We start from the raw sequence: 26,824 nt of genomic DNA, 5'->3' as shown, positions 1-26,824 counted from the left end.
TTAAATTAGTTTGTTGTTGTTGTTGTTGTTGTTTGTTATTGTCGATTCCAAGAATCCAAAAAAAGTTTCTAAAAATATCTATTAACATTTACTCAGAAAAGTAACATTTGATTACAGCAATTAGTGAATCAAATTGTATCATTTAACAGTCTAATCAACATTGTAATAAACATCAACCATCCAAATAGATTGACAATTATAATGCAAGGCAAATGTAATCATTGAAACTTGATTAACCTTCGTAATAAAATAATTTAATTGTTTTCAATCAGATTTGATTGTAACAATTAATCGATGTCGATATATATTTGTGATGATATTTATTTTAATTCCGTCATAATCATCATCAAAGTTATGTTTACGTAAGAGACTCTCTGTTGACGATTGAGAAGAAAACAAGATTGTCCTGATAATCTTTTTCTAGGTAATGATGATTAGAATAATTCATGTAAGATTGATGACAAGAAAGAGTAAAAAACTATTAGCATTTACCTGTAGATAATAATAAACGATAATAAACAACGTTATTAGTTCCGAATTAGTCGAAATGAAAATAGAAAAAAAAAACGATCAGAACTTTTTTCTTTGTCATATGCAAGCGTACGGTTATTATCATGTTAATCACTTGTACGTCTTTCCAAAGTAATTTAAATATCATCTCTCTCTCTCTCTCTCTCTCTCTCTACCTGTTCTCTGCCATCATTATCGTCAGCCTATTAGCTCTCTCTCTCTCTTTCGTTCCCTCTCTCTCATCGTTATTATCGTTCTTCACATGCTCACCCAGTTTTCACTTTCGCCTCAAATCCTACCTGACAACCTTTCAAGTCTCACTATCTTGTCTCTCCCTCCATCACTCTCACTCACTCTCTCTTTCTCTCTTTACTTTTCACTTTCTCTTTCATTATCATCATTCTCTTTCTTTTTCATCTTTCAAATTCGAAGCATAACCTCCCATCATCTCTCTCTCTCTCTCTCTCTTCTCTCTCTAGACTTTCGTGAAAATTTCACTTTCTATTTCGTTATTGAACGCGATTCTATTGATTAGTTAATAACGAAAAGAACTTTTTTTTCTTCTCTTGAGTTTTTTCTCTCTAAAAAACTTTCTCCCTCTACTCTTGATATCTCTCTCTCTCTCTCTCACTCCTCTGTACCTATTCAGCCTTATCTTCATCATCACCATCATCATAAGTGGTATATTGTTCAACGATAATCAACAAGTGATCTTGTCCAACAATTAACAGAGACACTTTTGATTTGTCTCTTAATTAGAGTTAATTATTACTCGATGACCTTAATCATCTTGTCCACCATCATTACCATTATTTAAATGTTTACACCTTTTTCAATTTGATTAGTATTAGTATCTAAATCTAATCTTTAATTGTTGTTTACTAATCATATAACTCAAGACTCTCAATCAATTGACATTCACTTTCATTTAAAGTGTAAACTTTTAACGTGTTTCAATTGTTTCAATTGTCACAATCATTATTGCTATGATTTACTTGTTCACTTAAATTGTTTCAGGTATGTGCAATTAAAACACTAAATAACCAATTGGATTAATCAACAATCAACTAATTTTCTTCTTTGTCCAAATTTACAATCAAATCCCATGGACACAATTTATCATCACAATCAGTTGATTAACTTGTTCATCTAAACTTTTGGATTATTTATAATTTGGTAACAACAGAACGAGAAATCAACAATTAAAGTAAAGATGGTTCATAATCCATTTGATTGTCAACCAAATAATAGCATATCAATGCTACTGGTCAATAGTGATGCGAGTTTGGTGAGTAATTAGCTTGAAAAATTAGCGATAATTAATCATTGTTATTAACTGAATCTATTTTTTCATTCTTTTTAATTACATTTCTCTAATCAAATTGAATCCAATGGACTTTAAATCAACAGTACGAATGTTTTAACGGTGACTTTTTTGACCAAAGTGTTGACTCTAAAGAGATTTTATCAAGCTTGACCTCAAGTGTCCCAATGGCGGGATTAACCCTTGACCCTGTATCTGCATCAGTTTTAATACCAACCGATTTGAACGGAAATTATCATGGACTTGAAAACAGTGAATCAACATTAAGCTCAACCCATCAACAGCATCATCATCCATTAAACAATAACAATGAGCATCATAATCACCCCCACCACCCACAACAACAACAACAACAATCCCAACATCATATGTCTCATCATCATCATCAGCAACAACAACAACACCATCAACTTCATCACCATACACTTGCAAATTTAGCACCAAATCAAAGTCCATCAGCTAGATCATCCTCATCACCTTCATCATCAACCTCATCTTTATCTCCAGTATCATTATCCTCATCTTCATCTTCATCACTCTCACCAGCAGCAACCTCACCATCCTCTTCAACCACCACTTCATCTTCAACCTCATCATCACCATCACTTTCACCTTCATCTAAATCAACTAACACAACCAATTTAACAAATGTCTCACTACCTTTGGGCTTAATTAACACCAACAGTGATAACAATCATCTAATTATCAACAATACCAATAGTAACAGTAGCATTTCAAGTTCAAATAGTGGTAACAGTAATCAAAGTGTTAATAACAATCAACAAAATCACCATCATCATCATATGAGTGTTAATAATAACAGTGGTAATTGTAAATACACCGATTATATTGATGGTAAATTTGACGGACTCATGTCCACTTTCTGGACAATGGACATTTCAAAAAACTCTCCTTTCCTTTCTGAACTTGCCTCTGACTTGGAATCACGTTACTGGGAATCCAAGCCCCCTGACCAATGGACATCCGAAGATGTCTGGCATTGGATATTCAGTTGGGCGGGTGACCGAAACATTGACGTGGACGATGTCCAACCTTTGGCCTATGCAAACATGAACGGTCAACAATTATGTTCAATGTCCAAGATTGATTTTATCTCAATGAATCCCAAATATGGGTCACACATATACGACACCCTTAATCAACTTGTCAACTCATTCAGTAAGTTTTAATTACTTTTTTTTTTATTTTCATCTTGATAATCAAATTAAAACTTAATCAATTAACATAATTGATGTAATGGTAAAAAACAAAGTGACCAACACACAATAACAATTAATTTAATCATATTCATTGATAACCAATTAAATCTTGTTTCGTATTCACCTTTTCAACTAGCTGGTCAATTTACAATTCTAATTGTTAATCAATGTTATTAACCTTAACTACATATTATTCATGTTTATATGTACATCTATTCATATTATGATTAAGCATGTTAATTGTAAGATATACACAATTAGTTAATTGTTGTTATCTCATTGTTGTTCAATTCATCAAATGTATCATTAACTTTGTTGTTGTCTATTTGTTTTCATTTGATTGTTGTTACTTTTGTTTATGATTCATCATCATCTTGATATCATTTGAGAAACTCAATTAACATGAAGATTCTTGATGATATATCATCATGCTGAGATCACATTGATAATAAGTGAGTACCAATCATGATGATGATGATGATGGTTGCGTGCGTACGTGCTAAAAGCACGTACATTAGTTATGATAGAAGAAAAAAAAACAAGTGAAAATTTTCACTTTCCATTTGAATTCATCATTTTTAATCAGGTAACTGTTTTTAATTGTAGTTTTAAACTTGAAAAATTAACTTGATTAGATTATCATGAACTATTCTGTTAATGAACATTAGTTTTACTACTTCGATATATATCTGAACTTGAAGTTCGTAGATGAACATTTTAATATAAGCAAGTTTCCAGGTCATTCTCATCTTTCGGGTCATCTTCTTAACGATTGATATACTGTCCTTAATTTTGTTTTGATTGTTGTTGGAATTATAATTGTTACATTGAAGAGAAAAGGTAAATCATCATATTTATCCTCTTAATTTAATTTTCTCGTCTCAATTTAACTTAATTATTAGACATTATCTTTAACAATAGTTGCAACAATTAACAATCTTATATAAGTTTCATCATTTTTTTTTGTTCATTCTCATGATTAGTGATTAAAATTAAGGTTAATCTTGATTGTTGATGGTTTTTTCTTACCAATCATTTAACTATTTCTGCCCAAATGATTAGCGATTATTGTTACTCGTTAATTTTCACAATTGACTAGAGTTATTATGAATATTAATTGTTTGATAATTAAATTGATTTCAACCAATTAACATCGGAAAGAAAGAGAAAGAGAAAATATTTTCTCATTAATTGTTGATCGTACAATCACTGATTTTAATTGTTCCTCTTGATTAGTCAACCATAGGAGTTTAATTGTTTGTAGGTTGAAGATTAACTAACCATAGACACCGAGGTTTAAATCAACATTTCAATTGATCAATCTGATAGTAAATCTAATCACAATTAAAACTTTTTCTCACTTCACTTTTTTTTGCTCTTCCTTTCAATCTGAAAAACACCAACAACAATTTAGCATAATTTTAAATTAGTTGTTAAATTGTTGATCAACTTTCAGTGAACAATAATAAATATCCTATTAATCCTTATTAATATCTATATCTATTACATTAATCAAGTGTATTCGTAAAGGTTAATCTGATTTAAATGGTCAACAATTTAAAACCTAAATTTACAAACATAAATAATGAATATTAATTAATTGATTGTTGAGTCTTAACTAAAAATGTTTGTTTTTTCAGGTCAAACAATTTGATTGTTGATCAAAATGTTTGATACATATTATGAACAAAGCTTAAAGTGAGATCAACTAATCAATCACAATTAACTAAATCACACAACAGACAAATGTTCACTAATGTTTAATGAAGCACAATTTAGATTATCAAAAATAATTTATCTAAACTAATATAAAACCTCCTGTTAATCATGATTAAAAATCTTACAATTTAAAGGTAATCAACATGATAAATATCAACTTTCACTTTCATTGAGCATTAAAATTAATCATTAATTTAGGCCAAACCAATTGGAACGTTGAATTAATAATATAATAATAATAATACGATTAAAAGAAAGAGAAGAAGAAAAAAAAAATTCTAATAACAACAATCAGAATACAAAACTAATCACAATTAAAGATCAACAACTAATCAAACAAAAAGATGATGACGATGATTATGATGATGATAATAATAATGATAATCTACTCCAATGATTATACAAAATTACCTTAATCTCTTAACGATGATGATGATTAGCTAAATTGTTTTACTTGTGTCCAGTTTCAAGTCTAATCAAAGTTTTGTTTTATAAATATAATAACGTACAGTTAATATTGTATGATCACAATTAACTAACGATTGGTGACCCATCTTTTTAATTTAGTAGAGGTCACCAAGTCACTGGTTACTACTGATTCTAATGGATGATCATTTTTTACCTGTTTTCTTACATTTATTATGTTTGTATGATGTTTGTTGGTAAACCTGAAATGGTTTGACCTTTACTCAAACTGACCAGGTAACTTTGATTATCCTCTCTCCGGAATTGAGGTTCATTACCACATCAAATGATGATAATGATGATGATGAGAAGAAGAAGAGAGAGAAAACAATGTTGATGATGACGATGATTCGAAAGGCGATTCAGTGAATTTTACGCAATTTCGTAATCGTTCATTTCGTTAGTGTTAGATTAACGTTAGTTTATCGTTACGAAGAGAAAGAGAAAAGTTTTTTTTTTGTTATTTTCTACTTCGAAAATGATTATCACCATTATATACACTCACGTGGTTTTTGTACATTTATCGTGCTCTTGACTTTCAGATTTTGACCTCAGGCCGAAAGTTTGCAATTTAACTTTCGGGTTATTATTTGGTTTGTAATCATTATCTGATAATCAATGTAAATGAATGAGAAAGAATAAAATTTTCTTAATTGTTTAGTTTAATATTAAATTCATCTGAATTAATCTGATTCGTTTGTTAATCATCATCAAATTGATTTCCAAAGTTAGTGTGTTAGTCGATGACGAGGTTATCAAATCATTTAATTTTAACCATTTCAAGGCTAATTCATTTATATATTAAATTAAATTCAGTTAACCCGATAGTTTGAATGTTAATTATCGTTAAACATTTAACGAGAGAAAATATCAAAATATCAACTTAATGACAATTCAATTAGCATTTTAAACATTAATTTCAAATGAACAACTATTAACTGAATAGACTCTTTAATTACTTAGACACCACCAAAATGATCAAATTAGTTTCCAATCAATTTTCACAATTTAATATTTAAATGACCAATCAAACTTTACTATTACTCAATTGTTGTTGATGATGAAAATGATAATATTAAATTGTTTATCCATAATATTGACTGTTTGTTGATGGCTAATCAACTTTTATCAATTGATTGTTACCTTTATGTTTACACGATGAGATTGGTGATTCTGAGTTTTGATTCTCAAACTTGGATGATAATTATTATTATTATATTGTCACGTGATTTAATTCAATTATCACTGCGAAAAGAAAAATTAAATATCGATCAAGGTCGATGGTTAAAATTGATAATATTATTAACCACGATTCCGGAGTTTCCAGAAGATGTTTTTACTTTTCTCGTTCTCTTGATGCTCGAAGCGATATTTCAAACTCCACACATCGGACGTTCGATTTTAGTGTTTAACGAATTTCGAAGTGAATGTTTTTAGAGGTCAAATATTATGTCGATATTTGTGTTAACCAATCGAAAGAAAAGAAAATAATGAAAGAGAAAGAGAAAGAGAAAGAGAAAGGGATGGAGGGAGGGAAGAGGGAGAAGGTCAAATCTTTTTCGAGTTATCGAACAGAACAGAACTGAACTAACCCCGAACTGTTGTGTGAGTGTACAAATTACGAACTTGACCATTTTAGTTATTACTTTTTTATTCTGAACTTGATCTGAAAACAAAACATTCACCAGCACTTTCACTACTAAACCCATTCTCGTAATCATCATCGTTACATACCTTTGATGTTTATTATCATCAATTTATCCTTAGGCTATTTTTTGCTCTGCTCAATTCTTGTAATACTAATGATGATTAATGTTGATGATGACCAATTGAAGATAATAATAAAACTGTAATTTAATTTAACTTATATATATTGTCAAATGTCCACATTGTTTGATGGTCATTATTATTGTTTTGATGACCATTTAAATGTCCGTCAAGTATTGGATCTCTTATACAAATAAAGTCTACCCTATGAAAACAATATGATACAAAATCAACAGATAACTGACCATAAAAATCAATCCTAATGGTCATTTTCAATGAAAATTCATTCTAATTCATTTAATCTAATGATACAATGTTGCAAGAGTTAAAATTTTAACATTATAAAGATGATAATGATTCTCCTAATTGTTTTACTTGAGACAATCAAGGTCACCAGAACTTTTCAAGAATCGAAGTTTGAGAAAACGACAATTCGACATCATCCTTATACTATGATAATGATTCTTAGCAGTTTCATTAAAAGAATTGATTTGTTTAGTTGTCTCATCACTGAGACTAATTCATTATTGTAAACCATTGAGCAATCGTCATCAGTGGACAATTAAAATTTCTCATCATCAGTTAAATATCATTTCGAAGTGACCTTTAATTACTTAATAACGAAAATAATTTTCAGAACTCAATGAAACTCTGGACTTTTACTCTTGGCATGAGAATCCTGCAATTCCCAATGGGTAATAATTGGCTCGATTTCAGATTAATGAGTCAACTCAATCTCCAATTGATTGAGTGAAAAATTGTTCATATTAATTGTTGATTAACTTGATAACCAGTTTGACAATTTAAAATGATTAGAAATCAATCAATTTAATTCAATTTATTATTAGAAAAAAAACTAATTCATTTCTATTTAAGTTAATTGCCAAATATCAACTGTTTTATTGATAATCGTCAATAAATAAACTGAATTTAAATTTACAGATTATCGAGTATATCAGATGACAATTAACGTTAATTAGTTAATTGTGTGGTTAAAATCAAATCAATCAAGGATAAATTTTGATTTTTTTTTCTATTGATAATCATTCAAATATCAAATCAAATCAAATCCAATCACAATTAAATTATCAACAACTAATCAATAAATTTCTAAGCAATTTAGCCTTTGAAAATGATCGTGACAATTAACACTAATTTGATAATCATCAACATCGCAATTAGTTTATCAATTTGTTCATTAATTGAACAATTTAAATATCACATTAGACATAAATAATTATTATTATTTAATATTTTATCACCTGTTGATTGTTTATCATTAATTTTAAATCAATAATCAATAGATAATCATCATCATTAGTAAATTAATTGTCTTTCATCTTAATACAACTGTGTGATTAGCTTAATTGTCTAGTAAATTGTTATCGTACAATTTGTTGATTATCAAATTGTACTCGTTAAAATCATTTTGTAGATTAACTCAAAATAAATATAAATATAAATTTCTCATTCCTTTTAATTGTAACAATTAACGTATCAAGTGAAATTAACTAATTTACATTTGGAGTGTAAATTTGATATATGATGTAGTTTAAATTAACCAAATAGTGTAACAATTAAACAAAAAAACAATTGCACTGCTATTTATTATTAGTATCTGATTAGTTAGTTGATTGTTTTTTTTGTACATTACCGTTAAGTTAATTAATCATCAATTGATGTATCAACAATTTATCATAATTAATGTTATATATTATTAATACATCAAATAATAGATTGTAATTTGAATAAACCTTTTTTTGTATCTAATTAAACTTGATTGTAATCATGATTATCCAAACATTAATCAACAACCTCCCACACAAACTGAATTAAACTAATTGTATTATATTGTTGGTGTTGTTTCAACAATCAGATTTACCAAATTGTCTCAATTAGTTAACTGTAGTTGTTTAATGGTTGCATTTTAATCATTGGGATCTCTTAATTGCTGCTCTTTGTTTCAATTTGGATGATTTATAAATTGTTAGGGTTAAGTGAAAACCTTCAAATTTACCCAATTGATTAACTGATTGAAAGGGAACCAGAAATGGAAAGAAAAATTTTCATTCTTAATCACAATTAGCATAAGTAATTAACTGTTGATGGAATTGGACAAAAAAAAAAGATGAGGTAAAGTCTTTGATTTAATTAAATTAATTTCGATCAAGATGATTAATTTAATTTAATTATATTCGGGAAACTTTTTCCTCATACAAAGATATCTTTTCATTTCTAATTAGAATTGATTGTTTATCTCAATTTTTAATTTGATTTCACCTTAAATTGATCCATATTGTTTATGTCTAATTGATTAATTAGTCTACAATTTTGTTAACCAACAATTTGATATAATAATTAAATCATAATTACCTCATATTAGGAAAATGAACTTTCAAAATTAATGATAATGAGCTTTTGATCAGCAAAAAAAACCTTAATTGTGTGTGAGTTTGATTATAATCAGGACCTTAATCATTGATAATCAAGGTATCTTACCTAATCATTGATAGGACTTCATTAATTAGTTGATTATTTGATAATCTATTGAAACTTGACCACGTTGTTGTGTCCATTTAAATTTGGTCTCAGGTCATCAACGGTTTTCCAATTGCATCATAATCTAAATTGTTAATCAATTAGTTAACTATCTTGTTAATTAACGGGGAAAAAGTTTAAATTCAAATTATGATTCCTGTTGATTAACCAATTTTCTTGATGCTGATCTGTTTTAATTGTAGTGAAGGAAAATGCTAATCATTGTTATCAACAATTTACCTTTAATAAATTGTAATCCAATGCCAATTGTTAACTGAATCAAGTTGCTAATTAGTTTATGGGTTAATCTTAATATAGTTATAGCAATTTAGTTGATTGTTATCAATTGTGATTTGTGTGACAATTATTAACCTCAGATGATCATTAGTTAAACAATCAATATGATCATTTGATTTTATCAATATCGTTTGAATGTAAATTAAATTGATTAAAGTTAGTTGATTATGATCAATGATTTATTTATATTAACGATTGTGATGATTAGTTTAAATTAACATGATTAACTGTGATTCCGTCTTTGGAGTTGAACCAAATTGTTTCCAATTGTTGGCTCACAAATTGCAAATTAATTAGTCAACAATTAGTTTATCTTAATCAATAAATATGCTAATTGTGATAATAAATATCATCCTAATCAAGTTGAAATTAAAATGCCTCAAGTTAATTGTTGTTAGTAAGAAACTTGTGATAGCAGTGATAGTCAACGTTTAATTGTTAACCATTGATTGTAGTTAACTGTTAACTCTGAACAATTAACTAATTATGAGTTGGAAAGAGAAGAAAAAAAAATTCAAGAATCAAAATTGATTAACTAATTTCTTTCTAATTGATTAATATTATGATAATCAGAATGAAGAGCAAAAGGAAAAATGATTTGGATCAACAACAATTTACTAATCAGTGTAATTAACCTTGCGTTGAATTTAAGTTTAATGATCAACAATGAATTAAATTCACATTTAATTCAATTGGAAACATAAACTTTTAATTAACTTGATTTTTTTGTTGTTTTTCGAGGCAAAATTTAAATTTCGTTCTGACGTCAAAATCGTTGGGATTTCGTTTCAAGTATAATTTGATAAATTTACTTCCTAGTTGATTAAGAATATCAATAGTAATCAATTAGATCAAAACTAATTATGTTTCCGGGTTTTGTAATAACCTTAATGAAGACACTTAATCATATTGACAATTAATCAACGATTGATGATTGGGAAAAGTAATACAACCAATTGAAGGATAAAACCGTTAACTGTATTGTCGTCACTTAGTCAATTTTTATATCGACAATTAACAAATTGCTCTTTGATTAACATAGTATATTTAGCTAATTCAATTAATCTCAATAAAATGATTAATCCTTGTCTCGTATTTTTGATTACTTTTGTCTTCTACAATTACATCTAATTTTACAATTAACGGTTTAATTTTCGCAATAATCAAACTCGTAAATTTAAAATACTTTAATTACTTTAATTTAGTTACGATATTTATTAGAAATTGTGATCTAAATTAATAATAACAAACGTCATAGGGTTTTAATTACTTTTGATCAACATCGATGAAATTGTTTATCATTGACACGTCAATACAATTAACCTTCACAATCTAATTAAATTGTCACGAAAAAAACAAAACAATTTAATCTTCTTATTTGATCTGATTCGATATGAGAAATAATGTATTAATTTAATATCTACAATTAGACAATTTGATTGTCCAATATCTTAAAATAGTTTCAACGATTAACAATTGATTAGTTGGTAATTTACCAAAGCGAGATTGTAAATGATTAACTTACACTAAACTGACAAGTTAATTGTTGTCAATTGTTTCTATTTTTAATTTATACGGATTAAATTGTCTTAGAGAAGTACTTAATAAACAAATTAACTTAATCATTAGACATAAACAAAACACAATCTAATCTGATTAACTATCAACAATCAACAACAAAACACACATAATATAACAACAATTTGATACGGAATTGATTGTTGATTTAATGATTTTCTTTACCATTTGTAACTTTGAATACAATTTAACAAAACAATCATTTCAATCAGAATCTACAATTAGTTTTAATTTTTCAACAATTACGATTTTAATTTTAATTTTACTTTTCAGTGAATTACTTATAATATTAAATTATAGTTAATATATAATTATAATAACAATCGTAATCATTTTGTGTGTCCAGATTATTGTTGTTGTTGTTGTTGTTGTATTTAAGTTAGTTAGTTGATTGTTATTAATTTGATGAAGGGAAAAAAAGTTAATCACAATCAAATATTAAGATTGTTTTACCCTTGAGTACAATTCACCTTGGATAATAATGATTGTGATGATGATCATGTTGATGATGATGATGATGATGATGATGATAACAATGACAACTAATCAACAATCAACTTTAATCTTGTCAGAGGAATATATCAATTAACGGACAATTAAGAGACTAAAAAAGGATACAATTTACTGATTGTTGATAAATAATGATAATAAAACTACTGCTACTTGATATTAAATTACCATAGGTAATTTACCAATTGATTAATTAATTGTGATAATGTTTGACCTAATGATATTAATCAGTGATTGTCTTAAATTACAATCAAACAGAAATGTCAACAATTTACTAAATGATTACAATCAAATCTAATATATGAATCTACAATCGAGTCAATTTTTGCTGTTGATTGTTTTGGTCAAGATTTGATCAAGGTTGGTCAAGCAATTAAATATTGTCAACCTTTTTTTTTATCCATTATTTGATTAGTTAATAACAATTGAATTTATTTCTGTCATAATTTAAGTCCATTTGACAATCAAATCAAAGTCATTTTTACAAGTTAATTGTCATCATTAATTTTTTGTTGTTTGTTGCTGTTTCCATTTTCATTGTTATCTTTACAATTTCATAATGATAATTATTTAATTGTTTCATCTTCATGGTCAAATTAGAGCAGATTCTAGATTTTAATTGATTGATGTCCAGTTTGTAATTGGGTTAAAATTTACTTTGGGTCAGTTTCAAATTCAAGGTAAACTTGAAGGAGTGACCAGTGTGGTGATTGAATGTGAATCTAATGATATTGGAATTGCAATTGAGGTAAAATTGTTAACAATCAGATTAACTTGATGGTCATTGGTGTTTAAAAGGACGATGACCAATTGCTGGGAGGGGTCAATGAAAGTGGCACAAGAGATGCCCATTGAATTACCCTGGATATTATGACCGATATAAACTGAATTGGGAGGGATGAATTTTGAAAAGTGTCCAAGTGCATAAAACATTGGATTACGATAATAAGTGTCCATCTTTGGGTCAACCAGTATCGATGAATCAAACTTGCCATGGTTCCATGAAGGGCCTCCGGTTAAACTGTCCGAAACAAATGTCCAGTCTATCCAGCCGGTGACATATCGTTGAAAATCTTGAATCATGTCATATGCATACTCTTCCGCTCGTGTCCAGTTTCCCAGTTGACCTTTGAATGAGATTCGTTGGTATTTTGGTTAAGGAAAACCTGAGAGCAAATTCAATGGGGTTTACCTGTGTTTGGAGCATCCTTCTTGTAGCCAGCAGTTGCTTCTGTTGACATGATGAAATAGTTTGGAAACTTATCATGAGTTGGAGATAGATATTCGTAAGGATCTTCACCATCATCATACCAATGGACTGCGATACCGGTCACGAATTTAGCCGTTTCTGGATCGGTTAAAATGACCTCAGTATATTGGGGAAGATATTGTTTCTTGTCGTCTAAGATTAGAACGTTGAGTTTATCAACTCCATAGTCTGATTCTTGGAGAATTGGACCAAGATCGAGCTTAATGAAATCTCGTAACATTTCAGGGGTCAGTCCAACATTGTTGAAGATATAAGGAGCATTCTTGACCACATTGAAAGGTTCATTGGTTGTGGTGATACCCCAGAAGTTGATTCCTTCCGATTTATAAGAATCGAGAAATCTGATGAAAAGAATATTTAAATTTTCTGAACAATCAAATTATCTAAATTATTCACCTACTTAACATGGTATTTAGCATAAGTTTTATAATATTTTCCCCCCGGAGAACCCTTGATATAACCTCCAACGATACTGTCGTTAGTTTTCATCCAGCCAGGAGGTGACCAGCAGCTTGCGAGAAGCTTAAGATGACTATTGGCTCGCAATTCTATTGCCTGTTTAATCATTGGAATCTGAGTGAAGTTTTCATGCATAAGATTCAATCCTGAGTTTTGCTTAATTCAGTAACTCACCTTTAGACTTATATCTTCAGGTGCAAGTTGAAAATCTTCAAGGTCAAAGTCATCATCATGATTATCGTCATAAGAATAAGGTCGAACGAGAAATCGGTCCCACCAATAGGAATCCGAACTAAGGAAAAATCGAGGCCAGATTTAGAAAAATAATCGACCATTATCTGCTCTCGAAGATCAATTGAGAGCTTCTCTAAATTGAATCCAGCTCCATCATTGAAAGATGAACCAAAGCCGATAATTTTCTGTCGCTGGTCATTAGGATTCAGAGTAATTTCAATAGTCCTCAAAGATTTCAACTCGTCAGTCAAAGGTAGTAAATTATTTATCTGTATTTTGGACTTATGAAAACGATAAATGTCACGTGATGATGTCCACTGATAAATAAAATCTTTTGGAACTGGTTGGATAGACTCAATTGCTGGACATTGATTCAAACTGCAAACACAGACAAATGAATCTTGACCATCAAAGTAACGACGGATACAACCATCATCTCCACCAGTGGCTAAAATTGACCTCACCAAAACAATCAACAAAACAATCAACATTAATATAACTTTGCCACCAGAAAATACAATACAAAAAAAACTGACCAACCACAATTGACCACAGTTGACTAACAATCATGAATAGTTAACTGATTCACCCAATATTATACATAATAATCAACCAATTGGATGGTAATAAATTTTTTCAGTGACAATTAAACACCAAAAGCTTACCGTTAATTTGATTAATTTACCTCAGTTTCCCAATACATACAAATTCAATCATACAAATCAATGATTCTCAAAACTTGATCAATCACAATCAACGAGAAAATAAAAAATCAATCTATAAGTTGATTGCTTAATCGTTAGAGAAAAACAAAACGAAAAAGTTTTTGCTGAACAATTAGTTTAATTACTATCCGAATGGTCAGTTTAAAACCCTCTAAGGTAAAAATTGGAAAGTCACAATCTAATTATAATTAGAAAATGCTATTAATTGAATTGATTGTTAACCCAAACTATGATTATTATCACAACAATTACATGATTAACATGATAATGATTGTTATCGTCATTACAATTACTTATCAATACTGAAGGTGAACTATTTGAAAAATTGTAATTATTCAAATTGACAATTTACTAATTTTTTTGAATGTAAATTATGTTGATTACAATCAGTTGATAATCAATAACCTTGTTTATTGATTAAATTGGTTGAGTTTTTTTTTCCTTGTACATATTATCATTGTTAACAAGTTATTGTTGTAATTATAACTAATTAAACATTATTAGGATTATTATTTAACATAATTTATATTTGAATGATTATTATTAGTTAATGATGATGAGAGCTGATGATTTACAATTAAATAATTATAATTCAATGATTAGATTACAATTGACCTGGAAACAATTTAACAATATCAACAACAATTAATCATGTGAATAGTGACATTTGATTTATATAATACAACTTGAAGTTACAATTAATTGTTAACTCAAGTTCATGATCATTGGGTCAATAATTAAGGTTAATCAGTGTTACTATTTGATTGTCCATTGATAAATTGATTGATTACTAATTAAAAAGTTTGTGAATCAATTACAATGGTCACTTTTTTTTTGTTTTCCCAACAATTTGCGACAAGAATTAAATTTAAACTCAACAGTTAACCACCTATTGAATTAAATTGTTGTAATGATCCTTGTCACATTAACCACAATTGAAAAAGGTAAATCAAGATAATCAACTAATAGGGTTAATTGTTGTTAACATTAACAATCATCATTATTAAATCATTAAGATAATTAGGATTGGAGAGAGTAAAAAATTAATCTAATCACTTGTTGTTCATATTTGACCAATACCTGAATGATAATCACAATTTAATTCATAATTGTCCTTTGATTTCTTCCTGATTGTCAACATTTGATTAATCATAATCATCATCAGAAACAACAACAATCAAATAATAAAGGAAAATCAAATCCTTGAACAATTAAACAGACAAAGAAAAAAAAAATGAAACCAAATTAAGTAAATTGCAAAAATGCCTCAGGCTATCAAATTATATATCAATTCCTATGGTGATCAGTTAAATGAGTTGATTTAACTGAATTAAAAGCGATTAACAATCAACCCAAAAATACAATAATGAAGTTGAAATTAATCTGTAAAATTATAATGCTAATCAATTGGTGTTTTTCATGGTGATCAAACATAATAGATTATCATTTAAATGGTTGATCAAAGTTAATTGTCATTTGTTAATTGTCGTTTTCCTATAAATAAATTAAATCCCTCCTGAAACAAAATGTATATTCACAATTAATAATCATTATTAAATTATCATCATTACCTTGACAGTATTAGAGCCAATTGTAAAGGGGATCAGCTTAAATTGTACACAATTTAAAAAAAAAAGTAAAACCTGACAGCCTTGATTGTGACAATTAGGAAACAATTAGTTTTAATTGCACCCAAATATTGGCACGTAGTCATCACCATAACCATGATCATTTAAATTTAGTTGAATTGTAAACAATTTGAGTAAATCACTCAATAAGATATTGATGATGATGATGAAAGAATCAGCAACAATTTAAATTGACCAATAACAATTAAGCTTCGTAAACCCTTTGATTATTGATTTAATCAATCAAATCTATTATTAAATTAACCAGCAAGTTTTGACCCCAAGTTTTTTGATTACTTGACCTTGAATTGTTCGTAATCAAAAGGCCTAAATCAAGTGAATCGATTTATAATGAGATTGTTTATGATTAACTAATGATCAACAATCAATAATGATTAACAATATTCTTCTTGGCCTCTTCTCTGGTTGATCATTTCTTTCATGATTAACTAATTTTTTTTCCTATTATAACCAATCATTTATACTAAATAATAATAATAACTTGATTACCATTATTATCAGAACATTATTAAACTTTAATAACGATAACAATTTACTTAATCATCATCACCATTGACCTGACCTCCAGTAATTTAGTATATCAGATTAACCAATACAATTAACTTTTTACTCTTTGTTTTTATTAATTGTCGCTGCTAAATTCAATTATCAAGAATCTTATTGATTGTGATCATCATAATGATTAACGATTGTTGATAATCAAGTCCTATGGTGGTGTTAATGATGATGATTAGTATTTACAACTTGATTTGCTTCCAGCAATTTACTAATTTTTTTTTCTTCTTAATTCACAATGTGAACCTTTGATTGCAATCAAGGTCAATTGTCTATTAATCATCTAAATATATGCATTTGATGGTGACGAGAAAATCAATCAATTAAACCTGAATTGCAAGTTAATCAAACAAACAATTGGCAGTTTAGTTGATTTAAATGATGACAATTTGTTTAATCGAGTTGTGATTTTTGCTTAATCTTCAACAATTAACTGATTGCTCTATTTTTGAATGTACAAATTGATTAATTATTATGATTAGTTTTTGGTAAACCTTTGATTGTCAAGATAAGTAAATCATAACAATTAACTTTCAAAGGATCGTCAAAATTTGGTCATTTAAATTGTTGGTGGTCAGTTAAAGATGACCATTGATAATAAACGACAAGAATTAATTGTGACCTAAATTGTGAAATGTTAAGTTTGGGTCAATAAAATGATGATTATGATTGTTGATAATGATTAAAAATTGATGATCATTTAGTTTTATCATTAGAAAAATTAAATTTCCAACAATTAAATGTTGACCTTGCACGTTTTTTTATTATTACAACCTTATTAATCAATGTTAATCTATCGTTGATTAATCAATATGATTGTTATCATGATTAAAGTGATGAATTGTGAAATTGATGGTTAAACAATTTCACCAATCGGAAAATTTGTTAAATTGTCATCACAACAATCAATTATTATTATTATCAATTGAACATCATCATCATTTTCAATCATCACAATTGAAAATTGTTTAAATCAGTTAACTTGGTGTTGAAATTGCCACTTAAAAGTTTTGCTAATTTCCCATAGTTAAATATTGGTTAATTGTTGCTAAATGTTTAACTGATTAACTGATAAAACAAAAGTAAACAAACAATTAAAATTGATTGAAAGTAATAAAAAAACAAAGAAGAGGGAAATAAAACAGTTAACTAATTGTAACTATCATTTAACATCTTAAAGTGATATTTTCTTCATTATCATTCAACAATCAATTTTAATTGTGACAGAAAAACAAATGATAAAAGTTGAGGATCAACTTTAAATGAACATGATAACAATTAAATGACCAGGTCAAAGTCTGGACAATATTAAATGTGACAATTAATTGTTGCATCATCTTATCAAGATACTAACTGAAAAAACAAACAAACAAACAATTAGTTAATTATCATTGAATGTAATAAATTAATTTCTTCATTAATTGCTATCATTTCAATGGTAATTGATAAATTATCTAAGGCCTAACAATAATAACAAACAATTAACAAAATCATCATTTAATTGTTGGGATAATATAATCATGATAAGTTTAACTTTTCAGCTGTTTAAATTGTTGTCCTTTCACCTTAATTACAATTAACTTTTACCTTAACTGAACAGTTTTCATTACCACGTAATCTTAACCATTCACCTACATGAATTTTTAATTTTCACGGTCTCCACAACTGAATTAACTTAATCAAGATGAATTAAGATTTGTCCTCATAACCTTAACATGCTTAAGGTCATGATGATGATGATGAAAACATTTAAATTGTTACGTTGATAATAACACATCAATTTTTGAATATTAATTTAAATCATCAAATATAATTTCAACCTTTCTGTCTTAATCCTTAATCCTTAATCTAAATGTGATTAACTTTCTCTTTCTCTTTTTAATCCATAATTAGTTTGGGATTTAATTTTTTTGGATTAAAATTAAAAGTCAATTGCTCCATTAAAGGTGACAGTATAAATAACAATAATCAAAGTTAAATTGTAGTTGATTAACTTTGATTATATGATGATGATTGATCCTCCTGGTTGATTATTAAATTGTTACCAGTTTATTGATCAAGTTCAATTACTTTTCGTAGTAAAGGTTAATTGTTGAATAATTATAATCTGAAATGAGAAAGAAAAGTTAATCAGAAACATTTTTTGGTTAGTTGATTGTTGATTGTGAAAAGAGTTGATTTGATTTGTTGTTTATCAGTTAATCATAATAACTATTAATAATATTACAGTTAACTACATAAGGAAATGTATTAATTAGAATGAGATTAATCAATAAATTGGAAATATAAACAAAACAGTTAATCAAAAGTGAAAGTTAAATGATCACTAAAATCAAGTTTGATGACAACTTTATATTGATCATTGTTGCCTAAGGCTAATTAGTCAAATAATTAACTGATAATCAATAAATTGACTAGTCCATATGATATAATAAAAGTTGAATATCTCCTAGTTGAATCCAATTGATTGTATAACTATAATTGTAATTGTAATGGATAAATCAACAACTAATCAACAAGCTAGTCAATTAAATCAGATCAACGATCAGCACAATGTATCATCAACCGATAATAACCAGCTGATTTAAAGGTCGTCAAAGGTCAATCACAATGAAAAGAGTTAACAGTTATTTAGAGTTTAATCAACCAATTGGTTGATTTTCCAACATCATTTTTCCTTATTAGTCTGTAATCGATTAATGGTTTCAAATACAATTAGATATCATTCGTCATTCTTTGTTTTAATCATCAGCCATCAATAATTTTAATTCATAATGATGAATGTAAATCAGTGTGAATGTGAATTAGTGATTAACCTTAAGGATAGAAAGAGGAAAAGATTAATTCAGTTAATAACAGATAAGATAGAAGAAAAAAGTTTGATTGTTTCATTTGAATTTGATTTAAATTATTCACCATCATAGAGATACATGTAATTGTTAGCTGTCTTTTTATTTGTAATTCAATTGAGTTACCAAATCCTGATAAATTAACAACAATTAAGTAATAGGATACCATTGGATTATTAGCTAATTGTAGTTAATTAATCATGACCAGAAACTATGCAACTAGAATTACAATTGATACTAGAGATGTTACAACAAATTATCACCCATGATCTGATTGCATGAACATGGTTAGTGTAAAATCTGGTTAAATTTACCATGAGTTTAAAACTTACTGTTGATTAACATTGAAACCAAATCTGATTAAATGTTAATAAGAGACAAAATGATTAACAACAACAAGGGTACAGAATTAAAACAATTTAGGATCGTTAAGGACATTGTTTCAGTTTTTCCCATTAACAAGATGATGGATCAACACCTATCCTTATTAACCACAGAGATTAAGGTTGTTATTATTGTTTAAGATGATAATTATTGTCCTGTTACCTGAGATATTAGGGGAAAATAATTCATATATGAGAGAGAGAGATTAAGAAAACATGTAACAAAAAATAGACAACAGATCATTAGACAAGTTTGTCTTGATCGACACCATTTTAATACTTAACAAGGTTTTTTCTTACCTGTAATGTTGTTTATCATCATCATCATCATCATTGTTATTGTATTTGATAAGCAGATTTGACTAAAAGATGATGATGATGATGATGATGATCTACACGTAGGTGAATGTTAGATGACCATGTTTACTGGGGAAAGTTTTTCCATTCACACTTACAACTCAAAGTTTGATTCTTTCTTGGTCATTTTCTTTCTGGCCCATAAGATGAATTATCCTCATCATCATCATCATTATTGATGTTGACGAACATGTTATTTGGAATATACCAAATGATATTTCGTGATTTCACATGAGAATTTATGTCTTGAAACTTTTCTTCTTCTCTGATGCCTTCAAACACTAATGGATATACGGTTTCGTTGGTGTTTCTTTGTTGATTACAAATCTAGATAAGTAAAATAATAGAAAAATTATTAGAAAAATGAAACTACGATGAAGATCATATAGAGAAAGGAAGAGAAAAGTATTACTATATTATGAATGAATGAGAAGATTATCTTATAATTATGATTATAATCCAAGCTTTAGAATCAAGAGAATTTAAAATCTCACTAATTCTGTATTTTGTCGGATATATGTCAAGATATTAAAATATTTCTCATTGATTCAGGATTTTCCCGTTCAAATCTTTTCTCTTTCTCAGTAAGATGATACATGTTACTTTGAATATATTATATATATTTTTCTCAATTGATGAAAAACTTACCATCACTTTCTTGTGAATCAATAAATTGTAATGACAATCAAAGTTTCTGGGTACATGAGTAAATGATACACACCATTTGATTAGATGATTAAGGCCAACAAGGTGTAAGAAGTAACATAAATGTACCAGAGAGAGAGAGAGAGAGAGAGAGAGCCTGAGTAACATTGAAATAACCTAAAAACAGAACCAAACAATCCTCAGGAATAATCGTCATCTTTAGTAGTCATCATGAGTTACAACTGAATAATAAATGACAAGTTTAATCCGATCCAAGATGTCACAAGGGAGAGAGACACATTTTAATCATCTTTCTAGGCCATATTCTTGATTCTCCAAATCATCTTATGGTTAATTCTCAGTCCGAACAGTAGATCTTAATCCTCCACGGAAGTTGTGTATTGACACATTGGAAATCAGACCATGTAAAGTGCACACCTAAAATAGAAAATCAGTAAAAAAAGAGAAAAACAAAAATTAATAATCAATAACAAAAAGATTATCACAGAGAACATGAAAGTTTACTTCGGATCAGCAATGCGAATCTTGTTGATTGATTTATTCTAAAAGTTACAAATTTAAACCTTTAGAATATCAATCGTGTTAATTGTCCAATTATCTTTAAATTGTGTCATCAATATTTTCTCATGAGACTTTGATATAGGAAAAATCGACTAAATTATTTTAGAAAAAGAATCTTTTTCTCCCCTCATTGAGACAAAGAGAAAGAGACAATTAAAAGGTTTCCAATAGAAAGCAAGATGATTAATTAAACGAAGAAGAAAATTGATAAATTGAAAAGAGAACAAGGAAATACTTAATTTAAGAAATTAATTTACATGTAATTAGTTTTAATTGTAAGAATCATCACAAGTTACAAATTTTAAGAGAAAAACAAACAAACAAATTAATTCGATTATTAAATTAACCGGTTAACCGATTGGTCACTTATCCGTTTCCGGTTCGATTTATTTTCGTAACCGTTACTTTGGTAATTTTCATTTTCGGTAATCAAATTTTTCCAAATTTTTTTTGTTCTTTTCTCTCAAATCTAATTAACTAAACATGAATTTTTTTTGGTTAATTGTTTGTTTTTCTTGTATTTTTTTTTCGTCCCAATTGTTGACACACCGATTTAATTGTTACCTTTGTTATTTGTAACCACCAGTTGATTATTTAAACATCTTTTAGCTATTGTGATGTTGGTTAACTAAATTTTACTATTTGAATATTAATTTTCTTTCACTTTATTTACATAATTTTAATTTCTCTTTTGCTCTTTTTTTTTGTTTATTAACAGGAAATGTAACAACACTTAACAGCCCTGGAACTGGTGATTACAATTGTTTCCCAAATTTACCAAGTTTTGATCTTCTTCGAAGCTCTTGTTTAGATCTTGATGGTCAAGGAAGTAGTCCATCATCGTCAGGAAGTGGTAAATTACCTGATATTAATTACTATTCAATTTTTGTTGACATTTAAACCTGACTTTATATCTTTCTGATGATAATATTAGTCATACATTTGTCGATTCAAAATTGGCTTGTAATTGGAATTCTTTAAATGGGTTATTAATGCTAATTTTGTTTCTCTTTTCTATTACTCTCTATCTTTTTTTTCAGAATCTGATAGAGAATCAACTAGTAGCTCTATGACAACCGTTAATGAAAGACAATCAGCCCATTTATTGGCAGCCGTTGAAAACACTGATCCTAATTTGGTATCTGCTATCCCAGGCCATACAATTGTTGATCCAGTTACTGGTTTACCCGGTAAATCAATACCAACCTTGACTACACCATTAACTGTCCCCGTTAAAAAGGTTGGCAGAAGAGGTCGACCCCCTAAGAAAGATGCTAAATCAAGAAATAGACAAGGTAATTGACATAAATCAACAGTGACTTATTCCTCCTGAAGTTAACGATATTCATTGTTTTTTTTTATTCTTCTTCTAAAAGGAAAAGGAAATGGTAAACTTTGGGAATTCATTCGAGATCTACTTTTAGACTCAGCTACAAATCCAAGTTTGATTAGATGGGAAAGACGAGAAGACGGCGTTTTCAAGTTCGTCCAATCAGATAAAGTTGCCAAACTTTGGGGCCAAAGGAAACAAAATCCTCGAATGACTTATGAGAAATTAAGTCGAGCAATGAGGTAAATTATTGTACCACCAATCGAAATCCATCGTTTACTAAAATTTCTCTCTCATTTACCCTTCAACCTTTCTTACCTTAGGTACTATTATAAGAGTCAAGTATTGTTACCCGTTTTCGGCCGACGATTGGTATATAAATTTGGTCCAAATGCTACAGGATGGAGAGCACATCCAATTGGATTGATATAAAAATCCAAGTAAAGTCTAAATTGTTTCCACAGTAAAACAAAAAGCACAAAAAGTTAATTTTTTCCATTCCAAACACAATCAACATTCAACATAATCGTATTTAAAGCAACATAGCTTTCTCATTTTTCTTTTCGAATTTTTTTCCCTCATCATCATTGTCACCTTGTTGTTACCTGTTAATTTCCTTAATCTACTTTTCTATTCTCTTTATCCATGCAATATTCATTTTCTGTTCAACTTTCTCTTGCCACCGAATCATGTCTTATCCTTTTTTCTCTCTCCATGTATTTACATATTCACTTCTTCATTCTGGATAGTTTTCAATTCTTTGCACAAAGAAAATCCTATTGGCTTCCTTTCTCCTTTCCAATCTATGTTATCCATGATTTTCCAGGTTAAAATCTCCTGAATTTCGACTGAATCATCGCCTTTTTCAGCTGATTATGGTTAAGATGAAAAAGAAAAATTTTTTTGGACATTTGAGGTCAAATCCAAGGAAAAGTTTGAATATCGTATTACCATCATCTCGTTATCCAATAATTACAAAAGAAGTTGGCATTTTTATCGTTGCATGTTAATTAACTATATCATAACAAGTAATCAATCAAGAGAATCAACTAATCAACTCCACGAGGATACAATTGTAACACTTGGCAATCAACAAGATGAACTAAATTGACAATTGACTTCATTATCAATCGTCAATTAAATTTCGCCGATCACAATTTTTCATGTACAAATCTAATTTCAATCGCAATTCAACAATTGTAATTGAAATGTGATCAATTTTTGATTATTATCTCTTTAATCATTATTGTTTTTATTGAAAAGACATTTATATCAAGAGACTGACAGATTGACCAAAATGGTCAACATCCTCGTAAAGAGCAAATTCACAATTGATTTAATCTCGTAATCATCTTAATCATCACCAACACTAAACTTTATTGTTATTTCATTCTGATTTATTGGACCAGTTTGATTTAATCATGAAAGTTTTACAAGCCGATCATCACATGTAAACAATTAGTTAATTGTTGTACAGTGAAAAATGGGATTCGTCATCCAAGACTGTTGTAAATAGACAAAAATTAATAATCATTTTTTTCACCATCATCACAATTAACGTCATCTCCAAATGGACACTTTAACTTGTTCAAGATCAACTGAATTAAAACAAATTTTGTTTACTAAATCAAATTATCATCATCATCATCATCATCCACATCATCACTTTTATCACAACAATCATCAGCTGTAGATACTTTGGTTAATCATATTCTTGATCAATTTGGTTCCTTAATTGTATCCAATTAGATTTACACTTGGAATCAACTTTAAATCAACGAAAAAATCACCAACAATTTACTGGGATAAAAAATATACTTATATATATTGACAGGATTGAAAAAATTTCCACTGTTATCATCTTAATTGTTATCATAGATTAGATATCGACCTTAATTGTCACAACAATTGTATCCAAAAGGAATCAGAATTATACTTTATATCGTTTTTACCAATGTGCTTATAACTGATTTTAATTTTGTACCTTGGAAATAATTAATTTGATTGATAATTTACTTGCGATTAATTAATGTAATCCAATCTTGAGAAACTATTCCAATCTAATCATTTTCATAATCAACCATTTTAATTGTTTTCTTTTTTTTCTAATTCAAAATTTCACTGAGTTGCCTAAAAGTGGAAGACCCAACAAACCAAACGAAAACTTAATCACCACAGTTAATTTTACGACTTCAATTTGATTCTTCTCACAAAAGTATTAACAACAAACACTAAATTGTAATCAACTCTCTTCCATTGGTGATTTAATGATCTAAATTAATTACTATTCCATGGGAAGTATAACATTATCATCAATTGTTATCCAATTTTATATAAAAAAGAAACCATTGTAACAATTAATCTCAAACGAAATGATTAAATTACTGTATATTAAATAGCGTTTTCTGTACCGAAATTACAATTGTGATCAATCAACAACTCACTAGATTAGAATGAGATCATTTTATTATTCATTTGATTGTAATACAATTAATCGTGATTCTGATTGTTAGCATCGGTGATCGGTCGTTTGAAACAGTTTTTGATTAGTTTCCAATCTCGCGATTTTAATTGTCCATAGACTGAGAATCCAAACCAAACTCCAGAAATGCTGCTGATGTAGATGAGCAGTTCGGCGATGTTTGATTTGGGATAACCTCGAATGTACAGATCGGCGTGAAGAGGTGGATCGAGACAAATTGTTGCCTGTTCCGTGGTTTCATCGAATGAGTAAAAGTCGTGCCTTGTTTGGTATTCAATATATCGACATTGTGGCGATTTGATATAATCGAGACACTGGTCAGTTATATTCTCTATGAGGTTCTCATATAAAGAATTAGTAGCAAATCGATAATTGAGTGGATATTTTCCGTCAAACTCCATAACTGTGTCGACGTGGACATAATTGTTGAGAGCTAAATGTTTATTCAAACATTTTATTAGAATTGATGATCTATCGTAATGTAAGCATCTCGACGATTGTGGCCAAGGTAAACTTTCAATTATGTTTCGATTAAAGTCCAAATTTACATAAAATAATTTATTCTTCTTCGGATGGATCGGTCGATATTTACTGAATCGTGTTTCGATGTTACTATTAGGATCAGACAAACGAATTCCAAATATTTGAAATAACTGGTGAGTGAAACATAGAATGTTACTGTTCCCCATTAGATTTTTAGTTAATCGATCAACAAATGGCCTGGACTCATTTTGGCATTTGATTCGCATGATATAACTATAACCAGTGAAATAATGATCGATTTTGCAATAGCCCAGCCTTAGAAAATCCAGTTTTCGGTATATTATTGCCAATATTTTGGGTCTAATATCAATTAGCGAGCTTTGAACATCGCCAATGGTCATAATTTCTGCCAAATATCTTTCGAATATGAAAGGTGATGGGTTCAACTGAGCACAGTTCTTCCGGTACTCTATCAATGTATTCGTATTAATATTCCGTCTTTTTGTATGAACTCGACAAATTTCACCCAATTCACTTGGTTTTCTCAGGTACAATGAGCTGATATTAATAACCGAACTCAAAGGAAAAATAATATCGATATTTGGTATTTCAATACTCTCAGGAAATTGAAAGGTTGATTCAAACAGAACTTCAAATTTAAGAAAATCAATAATTACATCGGCCAATTGGAAAGTGAAACCAATGATACAAACAAGGATCACCAGTGATTGAAAGCATCGGAAGATTAACATTCTGATTGTCCGATCGAATCAATTCTGATATAAATTCAAAGTTGATTTGCAAAACTTTATCGAAAACGAGAATATTGATTGACCATTCGGACACAAGTCAAATAATATGATTGATTATTTTTCTGCCATTAAAACTAAATT

General features: G+C 28.6%; 2 protein-coding genes and 1 long non-coding RNA gene across 7 annotated transcripts; 1 reads left to right on the top strand and 2 right to left on the bottom strand.

Annotated features, from left to right (window-relative positions):
- The first annotated feature begins 979 nt into the window (after positions 1-979).
- LOC128392155 (uncharacterized protein DDB_G0271670-like) lies at positions 980-25,389 on the top strand. Of its 2 annotated transcripts, XM_053352135.1 has the most exons (7): positions 980-1,527; positions 1,643-1,798; positions 1,921-3,013; positions 22,355-22,489; positions 22,677-22,931; positions 23,013-23,208; positions 23,290-25,389. In XM_053352135.1, exons 2-7 carry the CDS (start codon positions 1,724-1,726, stop codon positions 23,396-23,398), a joined length of 1,863 nt encoding a protein of 620 aa, XP_053208110.1. In that variant the 5' UTR covers positions 980-1,527; positions 1,643-1,723; the 3' UTR covers positions 23,399-25,389. The 2 variants fall into 2 exon arrangements, with proteins under 2 accessions (XP_053208110.1, XP_053208111.1); XM_053352136.1 differs by having other exon boundaries at positions 980-1,798.
- On the bottom strand, positions 12,332-14,057 carry LOC128392157 (putative glucosylceramidase 4). Its single transcript, XM_053352137.1, has 4 exons — positions 13,832-14,057; positions 13,599-13,771; positions 13,121-13,539; positions 12,332-13,055 (listed from the first exon to the last, which is right to left on the bottom strand). Exons 2-4 carry the CDS (start codon positions 13,763-13,765, stop codon positions 12,604-12,606), a joined length of 1,038 nt encoding a protein of 345 aa, XP_053208112.1. The 5' UTR covers positions 13,766-13,771; positions 13,832-14,057; the 3' UTR covers positions 12,332-12,603.
- Positions 14,383-22,277, bottom strand: LOC128392158 (uncharacterized). Of its 4 annotated transcripts, none has more exons than XR_008325949.1 (6): positions 21,894-22,277; positions 21,058-21,492; positions 20,353-20,736; positions 19,737-20,215; positions 19,397-19,636; positions 14,383-18,927 (listed from the first exon to the last, which is right to left on the bottom strand). It is a non-coding gene; the product is annotated as an uncharacterized LOC128392158 (long non-coding RNA). The 4 variants fall into 4 exon arrangements; XR_008325947.1 differs by lacking the exon at positions 21,894-22,277 and adding an exon at positions 21,580-21,885; XR_008325950.1 differs by lacking the exon at positions 21,894-22,277 and adding an exon at positions 21,639-21,885.
- Positions 25,390-26,824: the final 1,435 nt, after the last annotated feature.

Source organism: Panonychus citri, unplaced genomic scaffold, assembly GCF_014898815.1.
Source record: "Panonychus citri isolate SS breed McGregor unplaced genomic scaffold, ASM1489881v1 Contig00136, whole genome shotgun sequence".
Classification (NCBI taxonomy): Eukaryota; Metazoa; Arthropoda; class Arachnida; order Trombidiformes; family Tetranychidae; genus Panonychus; species Panonychus citri.
Note: the sequence above shows the minus strand (reverse complement) of the source record. Positions and strands in the feature narration are given on the sequence as shown.